The sequence below is a fragment of the Leuresthes tenuis genome, unplaced genomic scaffold, assembly GCF_036924035.1.
Source record: "Leuresthes tenuis unplaced genomic scaffold, fLeuTen1.0.hap1 SCAF_9, whole genome shotgun sequence".
NCBI classification, from domain to species: Eukaryota; Metazoa; Chordata; class Actinopteri; order Atheriniformes; family Atherinopsidae; genus Leuresthes; species Leuresthes tenuis.
Window position 1 is genome coordinate 18103336 of NW_027325363.1, and position 21311 is coordinate 18124646.

Sequence of the window (21311 nt, forward strand, 5' to 3'; positions counted from 1 at the left end):
CGGCCAATAAGCATTGTGTTGCTATGCCTTATCGGTTGGCTGATTGGCCGATACGCTTGTCATTTAAACGTCATTAAAAAAAACAGTCTGATTTTTGACAAAGAGTGTTGGCTCAAGATGTTTTCCTTTTTTTTAAAAAATCTTATTTTAAAAGTGTATATAAGGAGGTTTTGGTACTCTTTTTGTGGAGCTGAAGGTTGGTGTCAGTGGGAGATGCTTTCAGTAAAGCCATTATAGCTCAAAGCTTGTTCGTTTTGCTACCTACCCGTATTAAGGAGTGAAAACGCCTAAAATATTACAACAAAACTATGTTTTTTTAATCCATATCAGCTTTTTTAAACAAAATATTCTTTAAATGTCACAGCACACAAATAGTATATTCACATTTAGCATCCTGTGTAGAAACATTTGCAACTATTTAAATGCTCGACGTATAAAATAACGCTGCTATCCGAAACAGTAAAACAGACGCTGCTCGGTAACAGTGCGGGGAATGACGTATTTATTGCGAACGCGGAAGTGGTGAGGAGGGAATGATCTTGCTCCGGCTGGGTGATTAACCACTCTCTGTCTCTCTCTGTAAACTCTGCTGGGCACCGTTGCGCGTCAAAACATTGCGTCTCTCTGCAGGACTTGCCAGGGCTGGAGAGGAGAGGAAATTTGCCTGGGAAGGAATGCGAAAGAGGTTTTAGGATTGGCACTGCCACGAGGAAAACGAGGAGGTGCGACATTTTCTAGGCTACGTTGAGATTCGTTTTTCTTCCTTCCAAAGGTATGCGTGATATATAATTTTTCACTCTGATGTATCTTGTTACGCACTGTTTTCATTCCTCTGTTTGAGGGTTATCCAAGCATCAATGTAGTCACGAACTGCCTGTCCAATAGAGTTAACTTATAACTTGTGCCTCGCGTATATTTGCTCAAGTATTACAGTGTAAAAGTAAAGTTAATGGCTTTGCATCCAGATTTTTTGCCTCAGATCACTGATCATGGTTCATGTATGCGCTGTTTTTTAAATGATTTTTTAATGTTATTTTTTTTTGGGGTGGGGGGGGGGGGGGGTGTTAAGCGTCAATGTTGTTTTTTTATATGGACGCATGCTGTTGTGTTGGGCAATCCTGCACGTATGCGCCATCGTCCCTATGCGCGCCCCTGACAGTAACTGTGCACGCCAGCGATGATCAATGCGGGTTATCGTGTAATAGGCTCATGTGATCGCACATATACTGACGACAATAGCCTGTCAAAGTCACTGAGGGTGATACAGATTTTCAATAGCAGTGGTGTGAGTGCGTGCGTGCGTGCGTGCGTACGTACGTGCGTGTTTTCAGCATTGCTGAGCTGAGGCATCCCCGCCATCTGTGGCGGCTGAAGTTCTGCCCCAGATAAAGTGCGCCACTTCCTGTGACCTGATTCACACCAGTAATTACACACACATACTGTAAAGCAAGCCCTGCATCTTTTTATCGATGTCTGACTCCTGGTGATGTGGCTCTACTGTCACTCCGGAACCCTGTGACAGTCTCGACCTGCAGGGGGGCCGGGGTGGGGTGGGTGGGTAAATACTGGATTATAACCCCAAAATCAATTCAGTGTGAGTGCATATGGACAGCTGAAAAACAGACACCCTTATCAAGTCACAACCTCTTTGGGATCACTGCGCAGCGTCCATGCAGATAGTCATTGATTATGTGAGTGAGGGGGTCAATATCAGGGATCAAAGATAGCTGCAGGCCTTGAAAGGTGATCCTTCACAGACAGGGCTTGTATACATGAACAAAAGTTCCATACAGTGCGCTTAAAGTTTTATCCACAAGAGTCCCTCCGATCTACCACCTAACCGCTCATTAAAAAAAAGAAAAAAAGTAATACACACAAGAGTAAGGACAACAAGTTATGTGCTATTTTCCTCAGTTTCACTCCTTCTGTAAGTCGATATAGCATCTGAAGCCGCTGAAAACACTCCATCAACGTGCTTTTTTCTCCTCCGAGAACAACAACAAACAAAAAAAAAATAGAAGCAGCATAAGAAGAGGTAGAGGTAGCAGTAACCAGACACGCACACCAGAGAGGCAGGAGCATCACTTCATCAGTGAGATTTGATACAAGTGGGGAGTGGAGTCAGTGATGTCATGCTGCTGTATGCTGCTGGTTTTGGTGTACCACTGAACGGGGAGCAGGATTTAAAGTGCATCAAGTCCACAAATCGTGTCAGTGCAGCTTGTAGGCAGCGTGCGACACACAGAATTTCTTGCCCTCTATCCTTCTCCTGCTTGGGATCATTGTCAGAAACAGCATCAGCAGCATCAGTGTGTTACATAACAAAGGGTTTTTTTGTTGGGATACAAGGGGCCTTTTGGCTGCTCCAGCTCGTGGCACGTAGCCCTTTGTGATGACACCCAGAAATGACCAGAATGGACAGCTCGGTGACCTCAAACAACCCGCTGCAGGACTGATGAATAGACAGAAAGATAGCAGAAAAAATAAATATGCAAACAGGCCGAGGGGCGTAGAGACAGATGAAGAGAGGACAGAGCCAGACAGTCTGAAAGATAGAGTGATAAAAATGAAAAAAGAGACAAACAAGCTGACGTTACACCAGCAGTTTTGGTCCTGACTTGTGAGTTTTGATGAAAACTCATTTTAGTTTTTTGCTGCAGGAGTCTGTCTGAATAACTGTGATCTGCAAGTCATCTGATCATTTATGCAATTTGCTTTTCTGCCAGAGAGGTTGTTTTTTTTTTTTACTCATTTCAAAGCAGCTCGGGTCGGCTCTTTGCATCAGCGTTTTGCAGAACGTCAGCATCCTCGTTCCCACCAACAATGTTGCTTTGCGAAATGATTTTCAAGCACTTCCACCCGCCAACATGAGCGATGCCCTGCGTTTTTTTTTTTGGAGACTAATGGAAACGATTCTAAAATGTCAACCAGCGTCATATTCAATCCACGAACAGGCAAAGGAAATTTGATCATGTTTAATATTCTTCCACTGCTCGCGGTTGCTCTCTCCTGAATATTTCATGTTCTTTGTTTGGGGAAATCTCAAAGCCAAATTAACAGATTACCTGCCCTGTAAATCAAACCCATTACGTCTCCTGGGCCAAAACTAAAGATTAGCTCCATAATCGCATCGTCTGCTGAAGAACTTTTTGAGTTAATTGAAACGCTGCTTAAAACTTAGTGAAACCCTTTCCGGCTTTCTGCATTGATATAACCCGAAACTTGCTGAGATGCTGTATTTTATTGCTCTCCGTAGGACCGTTAAACACGTGCTACAACTTCACACACAGGGACTGTACTAGAATGTATATATTTTTTCTTAATCACGTCAGCCAGGTGTATCCATTTCCACCCAAAGCTGCTGACACACACTGGCTCCATTATTGCGTCGTGATGCGATTCTGCTTTAGAAAGCGACTCCCGATCAATCAGAGAAAAGAGTTCAAGCATGGCCCACGAGAAAACGGGTAACCTGCCATGAGATAATCAGCACTGCCGGTGAACATTTACCCCTCAAGGGAGCATTATTGTCATGATGCATTCAAGGTCAGAGTGCTTGCAGTTATCCGTTCCCGCTGAGCTTGTTCCATAGCTCATAGTTTGTTGTGTCTGGTTTCCTATGTTTACGTTTTAAACACTCAGCCGGTACTTTCACCCATTATCAACCTGTAGCAAAAGCTGCTGCAGGAGCATGAAATATTTAATCGAGTGGAATTTCAAACCGAAGGAAGCTTCCATTGCTGGTTTCTGTGCAGTATCTGAATTGAATAGTTTAGCTGTAATCTGACAGCCTTGTGCATTTTTTTTTGTTTGTTTCTGACTCCTTGATAGTTTAATCTATAAAATGTTAAAAATGTCGCTCAAATTCACCCAAAACTCCAAATTATTCTTCAGGTACCCCCCTCTTTAAAATGTAAATGGGTTCATTCTGCTTGACAGGATCCAAAACATTTTAAACAAATCTTAGAGGGGCTGATTCTACATAAACTGAAACGGCTGAGAGGATAAAGCATGCTTTTGGTTCAACATTGGTCAGTGTGTGTGTGTGTGTGTGTGTGTGTGTGTGTGTGTGGCAAGGGTCAGCTCTGACAACTGTATGAGTGTGTCTTTGTGCCCCAATCCCACTCTGCTGGCACCGACTCAGAGCAGAGAAAACAAGGGCACGTCTCAGTGCCTTATTTATTTATATGCCCCGGTCCTTCCCATCAGCCCTGGAGCCTTTATCAGCCTCCGTCCCGACACTAAAAACAATCATATTGCAGTGCAGTCAAGTAAAGAGGTCCTGCTCTTTTGTTTGTCCGGAGCTCACAGTGGCCTCCTGCTCCCGATCAGTATTTTATGAGTTTTTCCAGATGGTTCTGTAGTTACAGAGATAGGATTGAGAGGAGACAGCGTAGCACAACAAGTTGAAAAGGTGATCCACGCATAAAAACCAAGTGTTGAAAGTTATAAAAATAACCAAACCTTTGACTCAGAGTTCTTTTTTACTTTTTTTTTTAGAAATTTTCTTTTTTTAAAAAGTTTTTCCTGTTTTTTTCCCCTTGAATCAGAAATGAGGCAGATGCAGTAAAGTAGCATGTTCTTCCTTATTGATGCTCCTTAGCTTTATGAAAAGTGGCAAAGAGGAATGACATGAGATTACATTTGTGATCGATAGCCACAGTTGCATTATGCAATAAAACTACAAAAATTATTACTGCACCACACTACAGCTTGTCAAAATATTCTTGCTCTCTTGGCCTCTGGGACAGTTTCCTGGGCCAGATCGCTAATCTTCTCGATGGGACACACCAGCATAAGTATTTTAAGGGCTCGATCCCTTTGAATATCATGTAGCGAGCATTTCCCAATCCTCACAGTTGTGCTAAACTAAGCAGATTATCTCTGCAGCCTCAGACTTAAACACAGAGAGCAAAGTAGCACTGCTGCACTGGCAAAACGGTCAGCGGAAGTCTCAGTGTTACCGCATGACAGCAAGAGAAGAAGTGGTCAAATGAATAATGCTCAATGTATTGATAAAAACAAAGCAGCAAAGTTTTCATATTGGAGAGGATTGACCTCTCTTGTCACAGAAGGGCTAAATACATGTGTCAACATGCGTAACATGCTAACGTTTACCAGATCTAATGTTTATGATAGTTAGCGTGTTACCTTAGCGTTACTTTTTTAGTCAGATCGATTCATGCTCTGGGCACCAGAAACGCCTGTTAAAAATTCCATGTCACTTCATCAAGTCATAGCAGCAGCATGGCTACAAATCACTCAGACTAACCAATCAGCACAACATTTACAGTGACTGCATGCCCTGTGCTGCCTTTGTGCCTGAAACAAGCAACTAAAAACCACCTGTGAATATATTTCTGCTGAGGCTAAATTTCCTCCGCTTTTTCAGCTTGAACGTGATATATGGGACGTTGTGACTCAGCCTGGGACACAGGTTCATTCATAATACAACGCCTCATCATATCGTGCTGTTGCTTTTGGAGGTTTCGCACACGTGCAAAGACAGCTGGAAAAATTCTCCTAACCCACAAAGCAGACTGTAATCCCATCAGCAGTTCTGCACCTGTGGCACAGTTTGCAACAAGAGTTTTAGGAAGCAGCTGTTCCACAATTAAGTTACCATTTGCTGCTCTTCTGTCCTTGCTGTGCTCAGGTGTTCACCTCCCTACCCACCGCCCACCACGGCCCTCACCTGTGTGTTGCGGTGCTTCCCTTGTGAGCCGACCTGGGCTGGCAGTCCCTTCTTGCACCGCCCGCCAACACCGCCCATGGTCAGGATGACGCGCTCCAAGACCTTCCAGGCATACCTGCCGAGCTGCCACAGAACCTACAGCTGCATCCACTGTCGAGCTCACCTGGCCAACCACGACGAGCTCATCTCCAAGGTAACCGGCAGCAACAGTGGCACTCATCTCGCGAACGTTGCCCATGGAAACCTCAAGAGCAGTAATTTAATTTAGACAGCTATACAGTTAATGCAAAACAAAAGAAAGAAGTATGGGAGGGGTTGATCTGCTTTTCTTTCTTTTTTTAGTTTTATTCATGTTATCGCTGTCTGTTTTTAGCACCTTTAATTGGTTGCACTTCGATGACACAGAATGTGATTTACATGGTGAGCAGCACTAGCACTGAAGACTAATAAAGAGGTGAAGCGGATTATGAAGTGCAAAAATAAACAGCTGGCTAAACATCTGCATGTCTGTGTCAGCCACTGCCACTTTATTGCCTGTGGATGGATTATGGTATAAGCTGGTTTGTGATAGGATTATGACTACCTTATCACTTTTTCCATGTGTGATGATGAAAGCACACTCACCTGTGTACAAAGGCCTCATGCTAGTCATAAACATATCTGTTTAATGTGAAAAAAACATGTCAACCATGACATTAACAATAAACACTTAAATAGATTTTTTAAATGAAAGCATCTCAAGTTGACTTTTAGGGAAACCAATCCAGTACACTCATGTGACTGTAGTGCACAGCTACACTTTTTAAAATGTTGTTGCTGTTTGTTGTCGGAGAGAGGACCCAGCAGCAGGCTCACAGACGAGAAGCAGGCAGGTGAAAAAGACGATATTGTTCGTTAAACAAGGGGAGGGTATCCAAAAACAGAAATCCAAAAGACAGAGATGAGCGAGGCGGTTGCAGAGCAAGACTGTGCTGAGAGAAATGAATGCACAGGAGTTTTTCAGGCACTGAACAAAGGAAACCTGGTGTTCCGTATACTGAGGGAGGTGATGACTTATACAATGCAGGTTCATGCCAACTAAAACCTGGTGGACAGAGACAGGAAGTAAAGATCAATACATGAGGGAAGAAGCGCCACAAAATAAAACAGAAAATAAAACCAAGATGCAGAAGGCAAAAAACAGTTTAAAAATAAAACAGAAATAGGGTCAACTAGAACCCAGAAATACAAATGACAAGTAGAACACTAAATCTATGAAACAAAGGACATAAGAACAACCCAGAGACCATGAAACATGGGGGTTTCGCATTATATGTTCGATAGATTCCGGTTCCGGCCTTTTGAGTTTTGTCTTATCTTGTCTCTGCAGTCGTTCCAGGGCAGCCAGGGCAGAGCCTACCTGTTCAACTCAGTGTGAGTATTGATCTAAAATCGCATCTCCACCCATCTGTTTACAAAAGGCTTTACTGGAAAAACTGTTGTGCGTGCTGAACTCAAGGCGGGACGGAAGTGCTCTGTCATGCTCAGGTTAATAATACATGCGGTTCCACAAGAGCTGTTTTTGAAGCCCCGCCGTGGACAGATCCAGACTGTGGCTCAGAGTGTTGTGCTTATCAGCTGAACTGAGTGTAAAAACTTAGGGTTGTCTTAATCCATGCAGCACAGCCTGGTGCCCAGTCAGGATGCCCTGTGAGAGTGGTACTCGGCACAACCATGATTTGAGAAGTTTTTGTCTCTGTCTCTGCTTGCCCATCTCGGCCTCTTGCTCTCAGGGTGAACGTTGGGTGTGGCCCTGCTGAGGAGAGAGTTCTGCTGACAGGCCTGCATGCTGTGGCAGATATCTACTGTGAGAACTGCAAGACGACTCTGGGCTGGAAATACGTAAGTGTCCATGGCTGATTAAAAGCCCGGCATCCACAAACTGCATCCAAGTTTAGAAGATGATAAACTGGGAGGTTATTTTTACAATATACCCTTGTTTTGTTTTTTTTTTCTACTCTAATTATGTTTGGACTGCCCCTCTCTCAGGGTCACGGAAGTAGTTCAGCTGTAGACTGAGGTAATTATATGTTGAACTTGTCTGAACAGATGGAGAGGTCTTAATTTATCTCAAGCGACTTGTGATGAGTTTTTTTTGCAGATTCAGCAGTTGGTTTCCATCTCTTTCTATCACTCAACCTGAAGAGTTATATTCATGCAAAGGGCTTGGTGCCTCTCATATGATCTGCATTCTAGTTAAGTTTAATATACAGTTTACTGTATGTAAAAGTGTGTACCTTTAGAATACAAATCCCTGATATATTTCACAATAAAAGCTCAGTTAAGAAATTAAGGGTTTCAGTTCACTGAAATGCCAGAAGTTCACATGAAATGTTGTGTTCTACAGATACTAGTACTTGAGACTCTATTTCGATACAAAGAAGAATAACATTTTCAATACCACGGAGGGACAAATGACAAATTAAGAGTCAAAAAAGTTTTTAATAATCAAGTCTACAGGCTTTGATTTCTATTTGTATCCTGTTTAAAAACAAATAGGAGCACCAGTGACCCTTTTTTTTCATATTACTGAGATTACCAAAGGAAAAAAGTCATTCATTTAAACAGTCTGTTTTTCAAATGAATTTTTAATGTGTTGTGTTGCATGTTGACTTAAGAGTGCAGCTTCACACGTGTTGAGAGTCACATATTCACTTAAGCTCAGTCTTCTCAAATAATTAAATGTGACTCATGTAGTCGGTAACAGCTCTTGCTTTACAATGGTGTTATTGTCATCTCAGTCCTTCAAATGTCTCCGACAGACCTGCCGCAGTTAAATGCATCTGTGTCTGGCCTCACTGTCTGAATAGATGTGGTATGTATTGCATACTTCGGGCTGGATTGACGAATCCAGCCAAGATTGTATGAGGCTGGACACCAGAAAAAACTCTTATCGAAGAGGCTATCTTTGCAGGTGATCTACAAACAACGGACTGATTTCTAAAGACAAGCTCAGCTATTTGATTTCAGCAATGACCAAAGCAATTTACCAGCGAAAGCATGGGGTCACAAAGAGGCCGACCTGTTGATAATTTACTGCAGAGTAATCTGCTAATGACACGGGTGCGATGGCCATAACTGCCACGTCTTTAAATATATGTGAAAATCATATTCGCACAACTAATTGAAATACTGTCTAAATGTTTTGAGCTCTGTCATGAAAGTAGATGAAAATTCACTCTAAACGGTGCAAAATCCCTAAACAAGCTTTTTCAGCAGGACCAAATAGTAAGTAAATCTGGCATTTTAGGTTTTAACAGTAGATGCCTTCCCATAATATAGTTCAAGAAGTTGTGATTTCATCACATTTCTCACTGCTGTTTCGCAATAGTGCTGACACAAAGTCAACTTGAATGTTAAGTGGAATGATTTCTGAGTTGAAATAACATCGACAGCCACACTGTGCTTTTGCTAATATTCAGAGCAATGTATTTACTGTCTCTCCCTGTATGTATGTACAGCTACAATGCCTGCAAAGTTGCGATGTAGCCTGTCAAAATACATGTGCAGTATGTATTTAGAGCAGGCGGTATTTTGGGTCTCATGTCATGGTGACCTAAAGCAGATTTGCACATGTTAGCTGTCTTCATATATCAGCAGAGCTAAGCAAGTGCAGCTGTCACTGGTGAACTCAAGTCAGCATAGAAGTTAGTTTACATTATACTGCACGTGACTGTATCCTTGAAGGGTTAACACACACAGTATCCTTGTTAGAATCCTGAGAAGGCTCCATTGATAAGACCCTATGCCTAACCTTTTACAATAACAAAGCTACGAGCCAACCCTTAAACCTTCTTCCTCCCAGCCTAAAAATAACAGTTTTCCTTATGGTGCCTGGTGAACCAGCTTCACAAATAGCTACTCTTCTCATTAGGGCAGAGGAAACAGGGGTCACATGCACACCCACGCGCACATGCACTCGATGGGGCTTTATGGAGGGCTTCCATTAATATCAGCTGCAGCAGTGTAGATTTTCCGCAGTCATTTAAGTTCTATTGAGAGGCTTGACCTACTGCACTTCTGCACAGAGAAATCTGATAACGTGCCTGGGCAGCTCAGAACTAAAATAATCAAAGACAAAACAAGCCACAGATGCTGTACAGAGAAAGAGCATTAGCATCCGCCTCCACAGTAACACATCTCTGGGAGCTTTACAATGAGCGAGCTCTTTTTTTTATTTTTCATTTTAAACCAACACAAGGCTGTTAATGAACACGAAGCAGAAGTTGACTTTTTTTTTTTTTTAATGGAATGTATTTGTAATTTTGTATTGTTTAGGTTTTTTTCTGCATATTTACATTAAAAACAATCTAGGGAGGCCACCACTCACTCATGTTTTTTATTAGTGTTGCGGCTATCACATTAATTATAAAGCCAATTGTACTGTGGCTGGCAAACAGTGTTGTGATGCTTTACCATCATCAGCTCAAACTGACTGCAGATCAGAAAACTGCTTCCACGGTCACTTGCATTAACAGGTCTAGCTCCCATTTAAACATGTTTCCAGACAAAAATGCAGAATCTGCATGCAAAAGACAAGACTTTTTTTTATGAGCAGTCCACTTGTAGCTTTAAAAGTACTGACCATTAAAGCCTGTGGGCTTTGGTTGCATGCATGTAGACAGTTGTGTAGAGAACAAGAGTTGAAATCATCTCCCCAAATCATCAGCTTGAGCTTAAAAGCTTTGTGAAATTTTTCAAACAAAGACTGGTAAATGAAAACAGGGAGTCCTGGAAAACCATTATCCAGATACCTACGAGATAACATCAGAAGTCCAGAAACTGTGACTGTTGCCCTTAAAAGTCATCAAAACAAATTTGATGGTCTATTTGGAAGCGTTTTTCCAATAGAAAGAGGATAACGGTTGCTAAATATTCACACCTGGAATTAATCAAACGCTGCAGGGACATTCATGTGTGCTAACCAGTGCTCTAGTGCAGAATATAAGTGGTTATACCCAACTGCGAGTATACGTACTTCCAAATTCCCTCTGATGTACATCATCGTCAGTGGTGTGTTTCATTTCAATGTGACTTTACAGGCCAGTAGTAGTACTGGATGGGATGTTAGGCTGCACATAATGGAAAGTCATTGGAGAGCCTTCTCCTTTACTTACTTTGGTCTGTCTCTACCAGATAAATCAACTTGTTCAGCCTTGGCGGCGGCACCCGTCAACGCAGTTTCCTTTTCATTACTTGTTTCTCATTTGACTGAGTTTAGCCAGCCAAACAGTTAATATCCTGTAATAGCATGTAAAGGCAGAATTAATAAAACATAACACAGTGACATATTTAGATTAACTTAATAACACTACATACAGTAATATGTGTCTGTGTATCTTAGATTTTGGCACTGATGTTATATTCTAAATACAATTCATATTTTCCTGAGAGAACTTTGGATTACACTAAGACTAATCATATTTCTCACAGTCTGCATACGCTGAGCTGCGGCAAGGCTCAAACTTCCTCATCAATGGCTTTGGCAGATTCTTAGTGGTTAGAGAGAGTTAAATGAGCAATGGTTATGTATCCAGCTTTGATAGTGCCAAGACCAGGGACAAGACAGGATTTAGTCGAGTATTTTCTACACCGAGCTGAGAAAACTAAACTGTCCCACACATTTTTTTTCCACAGGATTGTACTCTCTGTCAAAAGTGTTATTCTAGCCATCACTTCAATTAAACGCTGTGTCCCCTGTCCTCTGTCGCACCCTCCAGGAACACGCTTTTGAGAGCAGTCAGAAGTATAAAGAGGGCAAGTTCATCATCGAGCTGGCCCACATGATCAAGGACAACGGCTGGGACTGAGAGGCGAGCAGCCGGGTGACAACAGCAGCGGAGGAAGGGAAGGGAGGGACTGGGTGGCTGCATGGGAGGGAGGGGGGGGCTGTGTGTGTGTTGGGGGGAGGGGGGTTGCGTGTGGTGGGTGAGTGTGTGACTTTGGTTTGGCTGATTTACCATTAACCTCTGTAACTTACTGCCCATCCCTCCCTGCTACACCTCTTGATGTACACACACTCAAACACACATCAAGGTCCCAGACATCCCAGTTTGATGGATAGATGGACAAGGCACACTTGTACGCAGCTAGCAGGACGAGGTGACTGGCCAGCAACAGTAGACAAGACAAGACGTCTCGTGTTGTTAGTCTTATTTTTCTGAAACACAAGCTCTTAAAATATGCCAGAAAAGACTTTCCCTCTGCAGCGGCTAGGAGACATCTTAATTGTGTCGATTATTCTTTCTTGTCTAACGATAACTCTAACACCAGTTGTTACCAGGTCATTATCTGGAAATCTAGTTAGAAGAAGGCCAGTTGACTCAGCCTCACGAGGTCCATTTGCCTAGGTCGAAGAGAGCTGATGGGTGTTCACTCAGCATGAATGAGATGACCTAAGATGATTATAGCAAATCCGGCTGATCGGGGCCATGCCAGCTGAGCCAGTGATGAGGCCCGGGCACATGGGCACTGGGCTGTGGCAGGGATTGGATTCAAGGATTGCCACCCTCTGAGCCACACACTCAAAAGGGTAGTGGAAGATCCTGATCCAGTTATGCAGTTGCTTTAAAGGCCTCTGGCTGGGATCCATTCCATGCCTTGCCAGTGATGCAGCTCAGAACGAGCAGGGTGGGGCAAGACTGAAAGAGATACAGATGGACCGCCACCAGCTTGTCCTAAAACCTCACAGGAATGTGCCCTCACAGCAGCAAAGCAACTCCCCCCTGGGTTTTATTCTTCCTTCAAAACACAAAGTCGTGAAAAGGGATCTGCTGATCCTCCCTGTGTTTCTTGTATTGGCGGGCGCATTGCTGCATTCACCTTTCTCACTCGGTCTTACAGATTTACATAAAATAAGCATGTCTCAGGTCAACAAGGATGGCTGGAATTTGGGAAAGGTTTGCGAACACTGTGAGCATTTCTCTGCTGTTGTTGGGCAATGAGCAAAGGTGACGAGGATCTGCACGGTTCGATAGGAGAATAACTAGTGATCGGTCAGACACAAACACAGCCAAGGATGTATTGCAAGCAACGGTTTAATTTCATAGTGACAAACAAGTCGCTGATGTATGACTGGATTTATGGGACAAGGGAAAATTAAAATAGGAAACAAAAACGCTCATGAAGACTTTTAATGACGAAACCACATATGCATGTACTGTAGCCACATAGGAAAAACCTATCACTCTTAGGCTCTCTTTCAGTCTGGGATGATCGCTGTTTAGCTGCTGTTACTCTGTTATTTATCAGCTGGCCCTCACAAAACCCACAGGGCAACATTATGACTGACTCACTTCTTCCTTTGTTCCATAATGCACCACATTTGATATACTTAAGTTTTCCCAGCTTACCCAATATCCATAACGGGCCTTTGATGGGTAATGTTTGATCTAACTTTTAGTGGGAAGCATTGCTCAGGTACATTGAGCTAACTTTTCTTTGCTAAGGCCAGGATCTGACTTATTGTGCTGGATATGTTATTCTCCAATGGAAATGTCTTGTTTTCAAATGAGAGAATCTATTACAGCTGCCTCCATCCCATGCAAATGCGACCTTAATGCATGCATGATATAACCAGGCTGTCTGACTAGTTTCGTGCCATGCCCTCGTCACATTTTTGTGGAAAGAACATTGTGTGTTGCTATGAAACCTTGTGCTGTAAAACAACATCTAATCAGATTAATTTCAGTCCATTTGAGCTGTGAGATCAATTTGCAGTGGCACAAAAGTACAGATTAAATGTGATCCTGGTTTAGAAAATTAAAAATTAGATGCTCTGATTGTCACACAGTTTCCTGCCAACATTGCTCTAGAAGTTTCCCTGTACATCACAAGCCCTCCCCAGTTCCAACCAAACCTAAACAGTTAACTCTCTTAAGTAACTCGCAGCAGCTGACCGCTAAGTCGGAGCCTGCAACATTAAACTCAGCACAACCAAAGAACCCACCCTTCTACAATAATTGACCAAACAAAAGATTTAATTTTGCTTGGGCAACGTGTTGGAAAACAAGAGGGTGTGTGTATAGCTGAAAGCCAAGTTTGCAGATAGCCTTTCTCTGTGATATATATAATGCATTGTGATTTTGTAAACAAAAGATCTTAATATATGAATATATTTACTGTATTCATCATGAGGATTACCATTTACGTCAACCTCTGTGTTACAGACTGTAAATAGTGTTAATGTATTGTCTTTTATCTATGATCCATATGATGATGAATGAATATGATTGAGGTCATGTCATGCTTTCTCTCTGGTACCCCACATTGGCTGTACAATACTACTTTTTTACTGAAAATGTTTCAATTTTAATGTCTTTTGTAAAGGAGGATGCTGATGTTGACTATATATCATTGGATCTTCATCTAATAAAATGCACCTTAATATCTGTATGGAATATAGTGTTTGTTTCTGTTCACGCAGCAGCCTTAAATCTGAATACTGGATGTTAAGCACATTCTAGGCGCACTCCATCGATTAAACATTGTACCGCAAAATTTCTTTCTGGAGCTTGTTGTACGTTAGAGTAAGGCCTTACTGCAATTTAGCCAAATCACAAACGCATAAAATAGTTCACAGAACTATGGAGGACATGTGTCCACACAAAAATTAAGTTGTTCAGTTTACCCTGGCTGTATGGGCCATCTCTTATAGTTTTCTGCCATTTAAAACCATGTAACCATGTTATACATATATATATATCTTGTGTAACTGTTAAACTACCCTTACAAGCTGATTATTTTTCAGTATCACAGACAAAATAAAGCCTTAAAAAATGGTTAACTTAAATAGCACAAAATGTGCAGATTATGTTTTCCTTTGAGTTCTTTTGTCAACCTTTAATTAATACGCTAATATATTTTGGAGACTATGTCTTGAATTGATTACTTATGTCATTTTCAAAGAGTAACCACAATAAATCCATTCAGTAAGCTAGGCTAGTTAGCATGTACAATGACTGTAATTCATCAAGTATTTCCTCTCCATTTTCTAATATTTAGATGTTTTAGCTCTTTTGTTTTATTAATTTGATCATTAAGCAACATAGAACATTAAGTGGGCATACCAACTTTGGTTAAAGCTATCTCACCGGCTAGGCTTAGCAAGTATGAGCCCAGCTTGACCAGTTTTCATGTTCATGTTATTTATGCCCAGAAATGACACATTTATATGGTATAACAATGGCAGGCTGTTACACATATACACAGTCAGTTGGAGGTCCATGTCGACTTAATATGTACTGCATTTTGGATTTATGTAAGATTATTTATAGTCAGCTAACATTACCCATTAGAAGCTACTAAAACAGTGAAGCTACAGCACAGTGTGTTCTACTCAGGAATAAGAGGCTAAATGAAGCTGCTTATGAAATCAACTTTTGTGAACGGAACACATGCTTTGTCTTCTCTCAAATTTTCAATTAAAACTCAATCCTGTTTAAATCCACTGTAGCTAGGGGTTACCTAAATGTTCAGATGATGGGTAAACCACAGATACTACCCACTAATTACAGCTTTTTTTTCTGATCAAAACCCTCCAATAATGACATTAAGGCTGAGAGAAATGACTCATTCCCTCTTTAAAGGCCCCATGTCATCAGAGGACGTGGGCACAAAGCATGCTGTGACTGAATAATAACAGGTATCTGGTGAAGATATTTCATTGTCCCCATGGTAACAGGTGCATCATTTGTTACAATTGGGAGCGTGGAAAATAACAACAGCAGAGACAGCTTGGTCTCATCTCCATCAGTGTTTATGACTTTAACACTGAAATATTATGAGGATGGTACTCTTGACATTTTCTGTGATCATTTGAAGGTGTATGTGTGTGCGGAGGAGGGCTGAATGTGTGTCATAAAAGTCACACCTGTTAGTCATACAATTAATAAGCTCCTCGTTGCGCACTTTCTTCCTCTCTGCTGCACTCCCTACCTATTCCCACCTTCCCTCCTCATTTCCCTCTGCTCTCATATCTTGCTTTTCTTTTCTCCTTTTTCCATTCCATGTCTTTATTCCCCCTTCCTGCAACTGTTTTCTCTGTATCTCTCCATAATATTGTTTCCAAAGAGCCTCCGAGGCTGATTTCTCTCTCTCTGTCCGACTTGGCTAAACTACACCAAATCCTACAGCAGCAGATGGTGCTGTGTTTGCATTGAGCCACGTCTCCTAGCAACCTCATCTCCCTCGACTTCTCCCTCCAAAGCCAGAGCTGCGGAGGAGTTGGTGTCATGCACTGTCTGGGTCTGCCCTGTCCAGCCCTCCTCTGTTTCTGATTGACCTGACTGCCTCTCAGTGTTGATGTCTATTTTCACGTCTGTCTCTCTCTAATGCAGAAGTAGGGCAACAGCTGACCGGCTGGATTACTGTACATGTGTAGTGATTACATCTGAAGCACAAAAACAACCACAGGACCACCCCTTCCCTGCAGACTAAATGTAATTTGTAACTCTGCATGACCTATATTTTACAGATGTTAACATTTGTAGTGACAGCATGGAACAAAATCACATCTGGGTCGTCTAGGTTGGACTGAAAACAAGTTTGCTCATGTTTGTTGCTGCTAAAACCTATAAATGTATAACATTTTCTTTGTCATCCCTTGACCTAATACTTGTAAAAGCGTAACAGTGTGATATGAGCCTGTCTCTTGAAAATACACCATCAGGCCTGCATGCAGAGACATATACGTAACACTACTGTCTGCTCTATCCAGACATACAAACACTGCACTTTACAAAGACAGGAGGACATATAAGGACTTTCATTTGAAACGTTACTGGTTCTTATGCCTTCATAACAATTCTTAAGATAGGCTTGAGTTTTGTATTTTTTGGGAGGGTAAAAGTAGACATTATTTTGGATTTTTGTGGGTGAAATAGAAGTCCTAAAAAAGTGGCTCCTGTTTAGTTCTCCAGTGTCAAATGCTGCCGTTTATTGAAGCTGGTCCTTAAAATGCATACAAAGTGTCCTTTGGCATCAGTGCCATGACACAATGGTTAAATGATATTCAGCCCTGTTGAGAGATGGGATTTGTGACATCAGTGGCTTCATCAGTCTGTTAAAGTGTTATTATTCAAAAGAAACCCACAAAGCACGTGTGATATTTGTCATTCATTGTAGATGGGGCATCCTGTAAACTATAGTGACAGTACCTAAGTTGTCATTGAGCCAATGTTCACTTAGTGACACAATGCCCTAAGTATTGATAATGGTTTGGATTTCAGGTTATTGAACAAGGACTCTGTCTGGCTTCCCTACTACAAAGACTATTGCACTTACAGCAATTAGTGTAATGTATGAATTGAAGATTTTTTTTGGGAAGATTTGGGAAACGCAGGCATTTGTATATTCAGTGACACATTCTGTGAGGTTCCTCTGAATAGCAGATCATTTAGCAAATGTGACTCCACACAATTCAGACATGTGATATTTTAGAAGTGATATTTAAATGTTGCTGGGTTCAACCTATTTCGATTGCCGTCTCAGTTTATTTTTTTTATATATAGATATGCACCAGAAATCTCATTCAGACATTAATCTGATAACTTCAGCTGGTAAATATTTGGAAAGAGGTTTGAGTTAGAGGACTTAATTAAGAGGCATAAGGTCATAAGGTGGTTGGATTTTAGGGACCATGGCCATTCAGTTGTGGTAACAATTGGAAAATACTGTAGATCACAATGTTACCTGAAAAGATCACGCTACAGGGAAACCTCTGCAAGAAGTTACGATGTCAGTGTGATCCTTTCAGAAAAAGGGGTTTATGAAACCTTGAGTGTTGGAACAGCCTTAATGTTGTTCTTACATATGTTGACCCTTCTTTTAATATATATATTTTTTAAACACTGACAGTCAAGGAGCATACAGAAACTTCAAAGAGAGAGAAGGGCAATGACATGGAGCAAATGGCCACTGATCAGATTCAAACCAGTTTTTACTGCATCATTAGCTAAATCCATTCCTTCTCATCAGCGTGACAGTAGTCTAAAACTGTTCCACAATTAAGTGGATATTAGGCTTTAAAGAGTGGCATTTTTGTCCAGTCATATTTCAAATGTCGCTCTACGGCTCCGTCCTCTTATCAAAAAATTGTCACTTTCGCCTCCAAACAAACCAAAACAGTGAAACTTGATGATTCTTAAATCCACAGAACAATTTGTCAATGTGTGGCTGAAGTTATTATTACTGATGTGGACACACCTCACAAAAACAGAAGTCTGTCACAATACTCACACAGATGCCCACAGAGCAATCATCCATCATGCAGAGTCTAGGAAACACACACACACACACACACACACACAACCCCCACAAACTCAGGCAGGGTTTTTCCGAGGGAAAACAAACAATAGAAATGGCAGCCACTGGCCATGTTATGATGCCCCTGTCTCTGATTAATTGCTTTCATTTATTTTTCCAGCTGTATCACACAGCAGATACAAAGGCCTAATCATTCCCCTTGAGGTCTGTTGGTTGGTAGCACCAAAAAAAAAAGAATTACAATGCACTGCCGTACAAGTTTGAACATGTTTAAAGTGTGCTCTCCCTATCCAAACACAATCAACCACTCATCTAAAAGGTTCAGCTGGGTATGTGGCAACAGATATTGGTAATTGATAGGAAGCCGGGATGCATTTTTATGGCTCCTCCTTGTTTTTGAGGAGAATCTTTGGCTCCCGAGGGCAGAAAAATGACGTTTTTTTTGTTTACTTGGGCAGCAGAGCCCACAGGCCTCAGCAAAGAGGGAGAGACGTTTTTCCTCATCTTGTGATCTCATATTTGTGTCAGGCACCCAAGAGCAAGCCCAGGCTAGAGTATAATGAGTGTGGCTGGCACAAAACATTGTGTTCAAAGGCCTTCAGTGTGGCCGGCCTGAGTGATGACATTTACTGACTATCTTGTTCAGCTGAAACCGTGTGTTCAGGCAGCTTTATAGTGCCGAAAGAGCCGATCCTTTGGAATATCCTCAATTTCATTGCTTATTATCCCTGGGTTGATCAGTTCTTAAGGTGGGCTCGAGTAATGTTTTAATGTTTTTGGCAGGAACATTTTTCTTTTGCTCACTTTATTGTGGTTTCCATATTTTTACAACATGTCTGGAAAATCTAAAGCTTGACTTTTTTTTAAAAACATGTTCCTCCGTGCTCATTCATTTGCTGTAGCACAGTCACAATGGAAGTCAGCTGTCGAGTGCAAACCCAGTTACTTTTCAGGAAGGTAAAAACAAAACATATGGTTAGGATTAGAGACAAAGTGGAACATATTTGCCATCTAATTTCAGCTCTGCATTGTGCAGCACTCTAAGGGAGGAGGCTCGGTGGAGCTGCTAGCTTTGCCACAGTGTGAGTTTCAAATGGATGAACCAGGTGGCATCAAAGTGTTATTGATACTTTTTTTATTGGTTAAATATCTGTGAAATAAACTTACGGACATAAAGGGGGTGATAAATAGCTTGGAATCCTGCAATTAAAAACAAATAGTGAAATACGGAGCTCCATGGATGTGGAAACAATGAAATCCAACTTTGAGTAGAAGTAGGGGTAGAGGAAGGAGAGATCAACTGTCCAGCGCTAAACTTTTGAGATGAAATTATTTCCATTTTCAAAAGTAGCTGTGAGTAATTATTATCTTGGAAAAAACCCAAAAACATGTCAGACACAAACAATTACTCCAGTTAGTTAGATAACTATTATTCAAAGTAGTTTGATATGTCGGGAGGTTTTATTCTTCTTTTTCTATAACTAATAATAATGCTATTAAAGTGTCTCGGCTCTCCTTTAGTTTGTTTCAAAGTTTTTCTTCTTCTTCTTCTTCCCTGCCCTGCATATAGGTGTGCAAGAGTGTCAAAGCTTCAAGAACCCTCCATAGCGAAGCTATCATTCCTGAAACAGTTATGGAATTTTTCTGTCCAGGTATTTCTTCTTTAATGACATCACCATTAAAGCTAATCGACATAATGACTGCCTGGTCGCAAAGAATGAGCTGCTGCTACTTATTTTAGCTCAAGCCCTTAAAAAGTGGAGATTGTTTAACTTTTTAATATGTTAAAAAGGACCAAATCAAGTAGGAAGGATAGACCATTTCTCACTCATGTCCACTCAAAGAAGTCATCAGTACTGTGTGCTGCTTAAAATGGCTCAAAATCTCCGGAATGACAGTGCAAACATCAAGCTGTGTAAAGTCCTCCTGCAGCTGACTGACACTACAACTGCAGCAAGCCTGAATAGTTCGAATGGTCTTCTAGGCTGCGCTGTATGCTGTCCTGAAAACTGCACACTTCATTTTGATGCAGTTACCTCCTCAGTCTGCTTTGACTCAGCAGTAATCCTGCAGTATAAGTCCAGCCCCACTCTGCTCTGTGGGTAAGGGTGAGATATGAGGCACTGTGCCTGAACCACGTTCAGAGCAGCCTATCACCTGCAATTTTCAATCTGTGTGTCGTGCTGAAGGCCTCAAACACAACATACAGCCAGAGAATTCATGCTTGCTAGATTCATTATAGATTATAAGAAAGTGGGCCAATTCTGGTGTTTCAGCATGTGAACATGTCGCTGATATTTTATTGTGACAGCCGCTGAGGGTCAGCAGGACTGCTGGGAAGAGCTGCGGCCTGCTGGCAAATCCCACACTTGTTCTCGTCGCCGGAGAAAGAAATCATATGATGGAAGTGTTTTCAGAACATGCTGGCAGCCTGTGTTTGTTTACCCTGAGTGAAAAAAAGTGCGATTCACAAATGCCTCTGCTGGTTTGTTTGAAAGGAAAAAACAAATATGGAGCTACCTCCAGCAGCTGGTTAGCTTAGCACAGACGTGTCCAAATGAGTAATGAGTCCACCCAGCACCATCGTCACACATAGCTATCTGCAAGAAGGTGAATGAGAGACTCTCCTCCCCCAAAAAGAACAAACTACACATTTGAATTTGTTCACTTCCCACAAAATTTTTCTTTAAGAACTAGAACTGAAGTGCTCTGCTTGTATAAAGACAATATTTGCATGACTGAGTTATAACGAGAAAAGGAAATTGCATGCCAGCATGATGCTAAAAATCTGGATTCTATAAGGCCTTCAAAAGGGGAGTCCATCTCTCTGCTATATGTCTGATTGTGTGCCTCAGTCTCGTACAGAGACCTTTTATTCCCTTCTCTTGGACCTGCTGTCAGTAAATTTCCTCCGTGTGTGTGAGCGGTTGTCCCATGCCTGCCAGTGTACCTGTTGATTTAAGGCAACTGTATAAGTGTGGCTGGTCTGTTTCTGTTGGATCTGCAGACAAACACACATTCGGCTGCTTCTGCTGCCAGGAGACCTGCTGTAAGGCTGCCCAGCTCTGGACTGCAGAGGCTATAAATAGCTCAGTGTGTCTTTCTCACAGGCAACACCCACCACATTACCCATGTGACAACAGCAGCACAGAGCAAAACATCACAGCATCACTGTACCTCATTTCCAAGAGTGCAAACCTTACCTGTTCATTTCTGCCGACTTCAGTCACACGGATTCACTGCGGGGAACAACAAAACAAGTGCAGATGGACGGGCCTTTTTCAGAGGATCAACGGTCAGAACAAGACGTTTT

The 21311-nt window shown here is 41.7% G+C and overlaps 1 protein-coding gene across 1 annotated transcript; it reads left to right on the plus strand.

The window, feature by feature from the left end:
* Nucleotides 1–585: 585 nt before the first annotated feature.
* Nucleotides 586–11604, plus strand: LOC140314449 (protein yippee-like 2). The gene is made up of 5 exons (XM_072392632.1): nucleotides 586–772; nucleotides 5657–5888; nucleotides 7065–7108; nucleotides 7468–7576; nucleotides 11455–11604. The coding sequence occupies exons 2-5, from the start codon at nucleotides 5772–5774 to the stop codon at nucleotides 11542–11544; spliced, it is 360 nt and encodes a 119-aa protein (XP_072248733.1). The 5' UTR covers nucleotides 586–772; nucleotides 5657–5771; the 3' UTR covers nucleotides 11545–11604.
* The last annotated feature ends 9707 nt before the right edge of the window (nucleotides 11605–21311 follow it).

What these genes read in the sequence shown, in the direction of transcription:
- LOC140314449 (XM_072392632.1), top strand. Translation starts at nt 5,772, where the DNA reads ATGGTCAGGATGACGCGCTCCAAGACCTTCCAGGCATACCTGCCGAGC. An exon ending in ACGACGAGCTCATCTCCAAG is followed by an intron (nt 5,889 to 7,064) that starts GTAACCGGCAGC and finishes TTGTCTCTGCAG; the next exon opens with TCGTTCCAGGGCAGCCAGGG. An exon ending in CGACTCTGGGCTGGAAATAC is followed by an intron (nt 7,577 to 11,454) that starts GTAAGTGTCCAT and finishes CGCACCCTCCAG; the next exon opens with GAACACGCTTTTGAGAGCAG.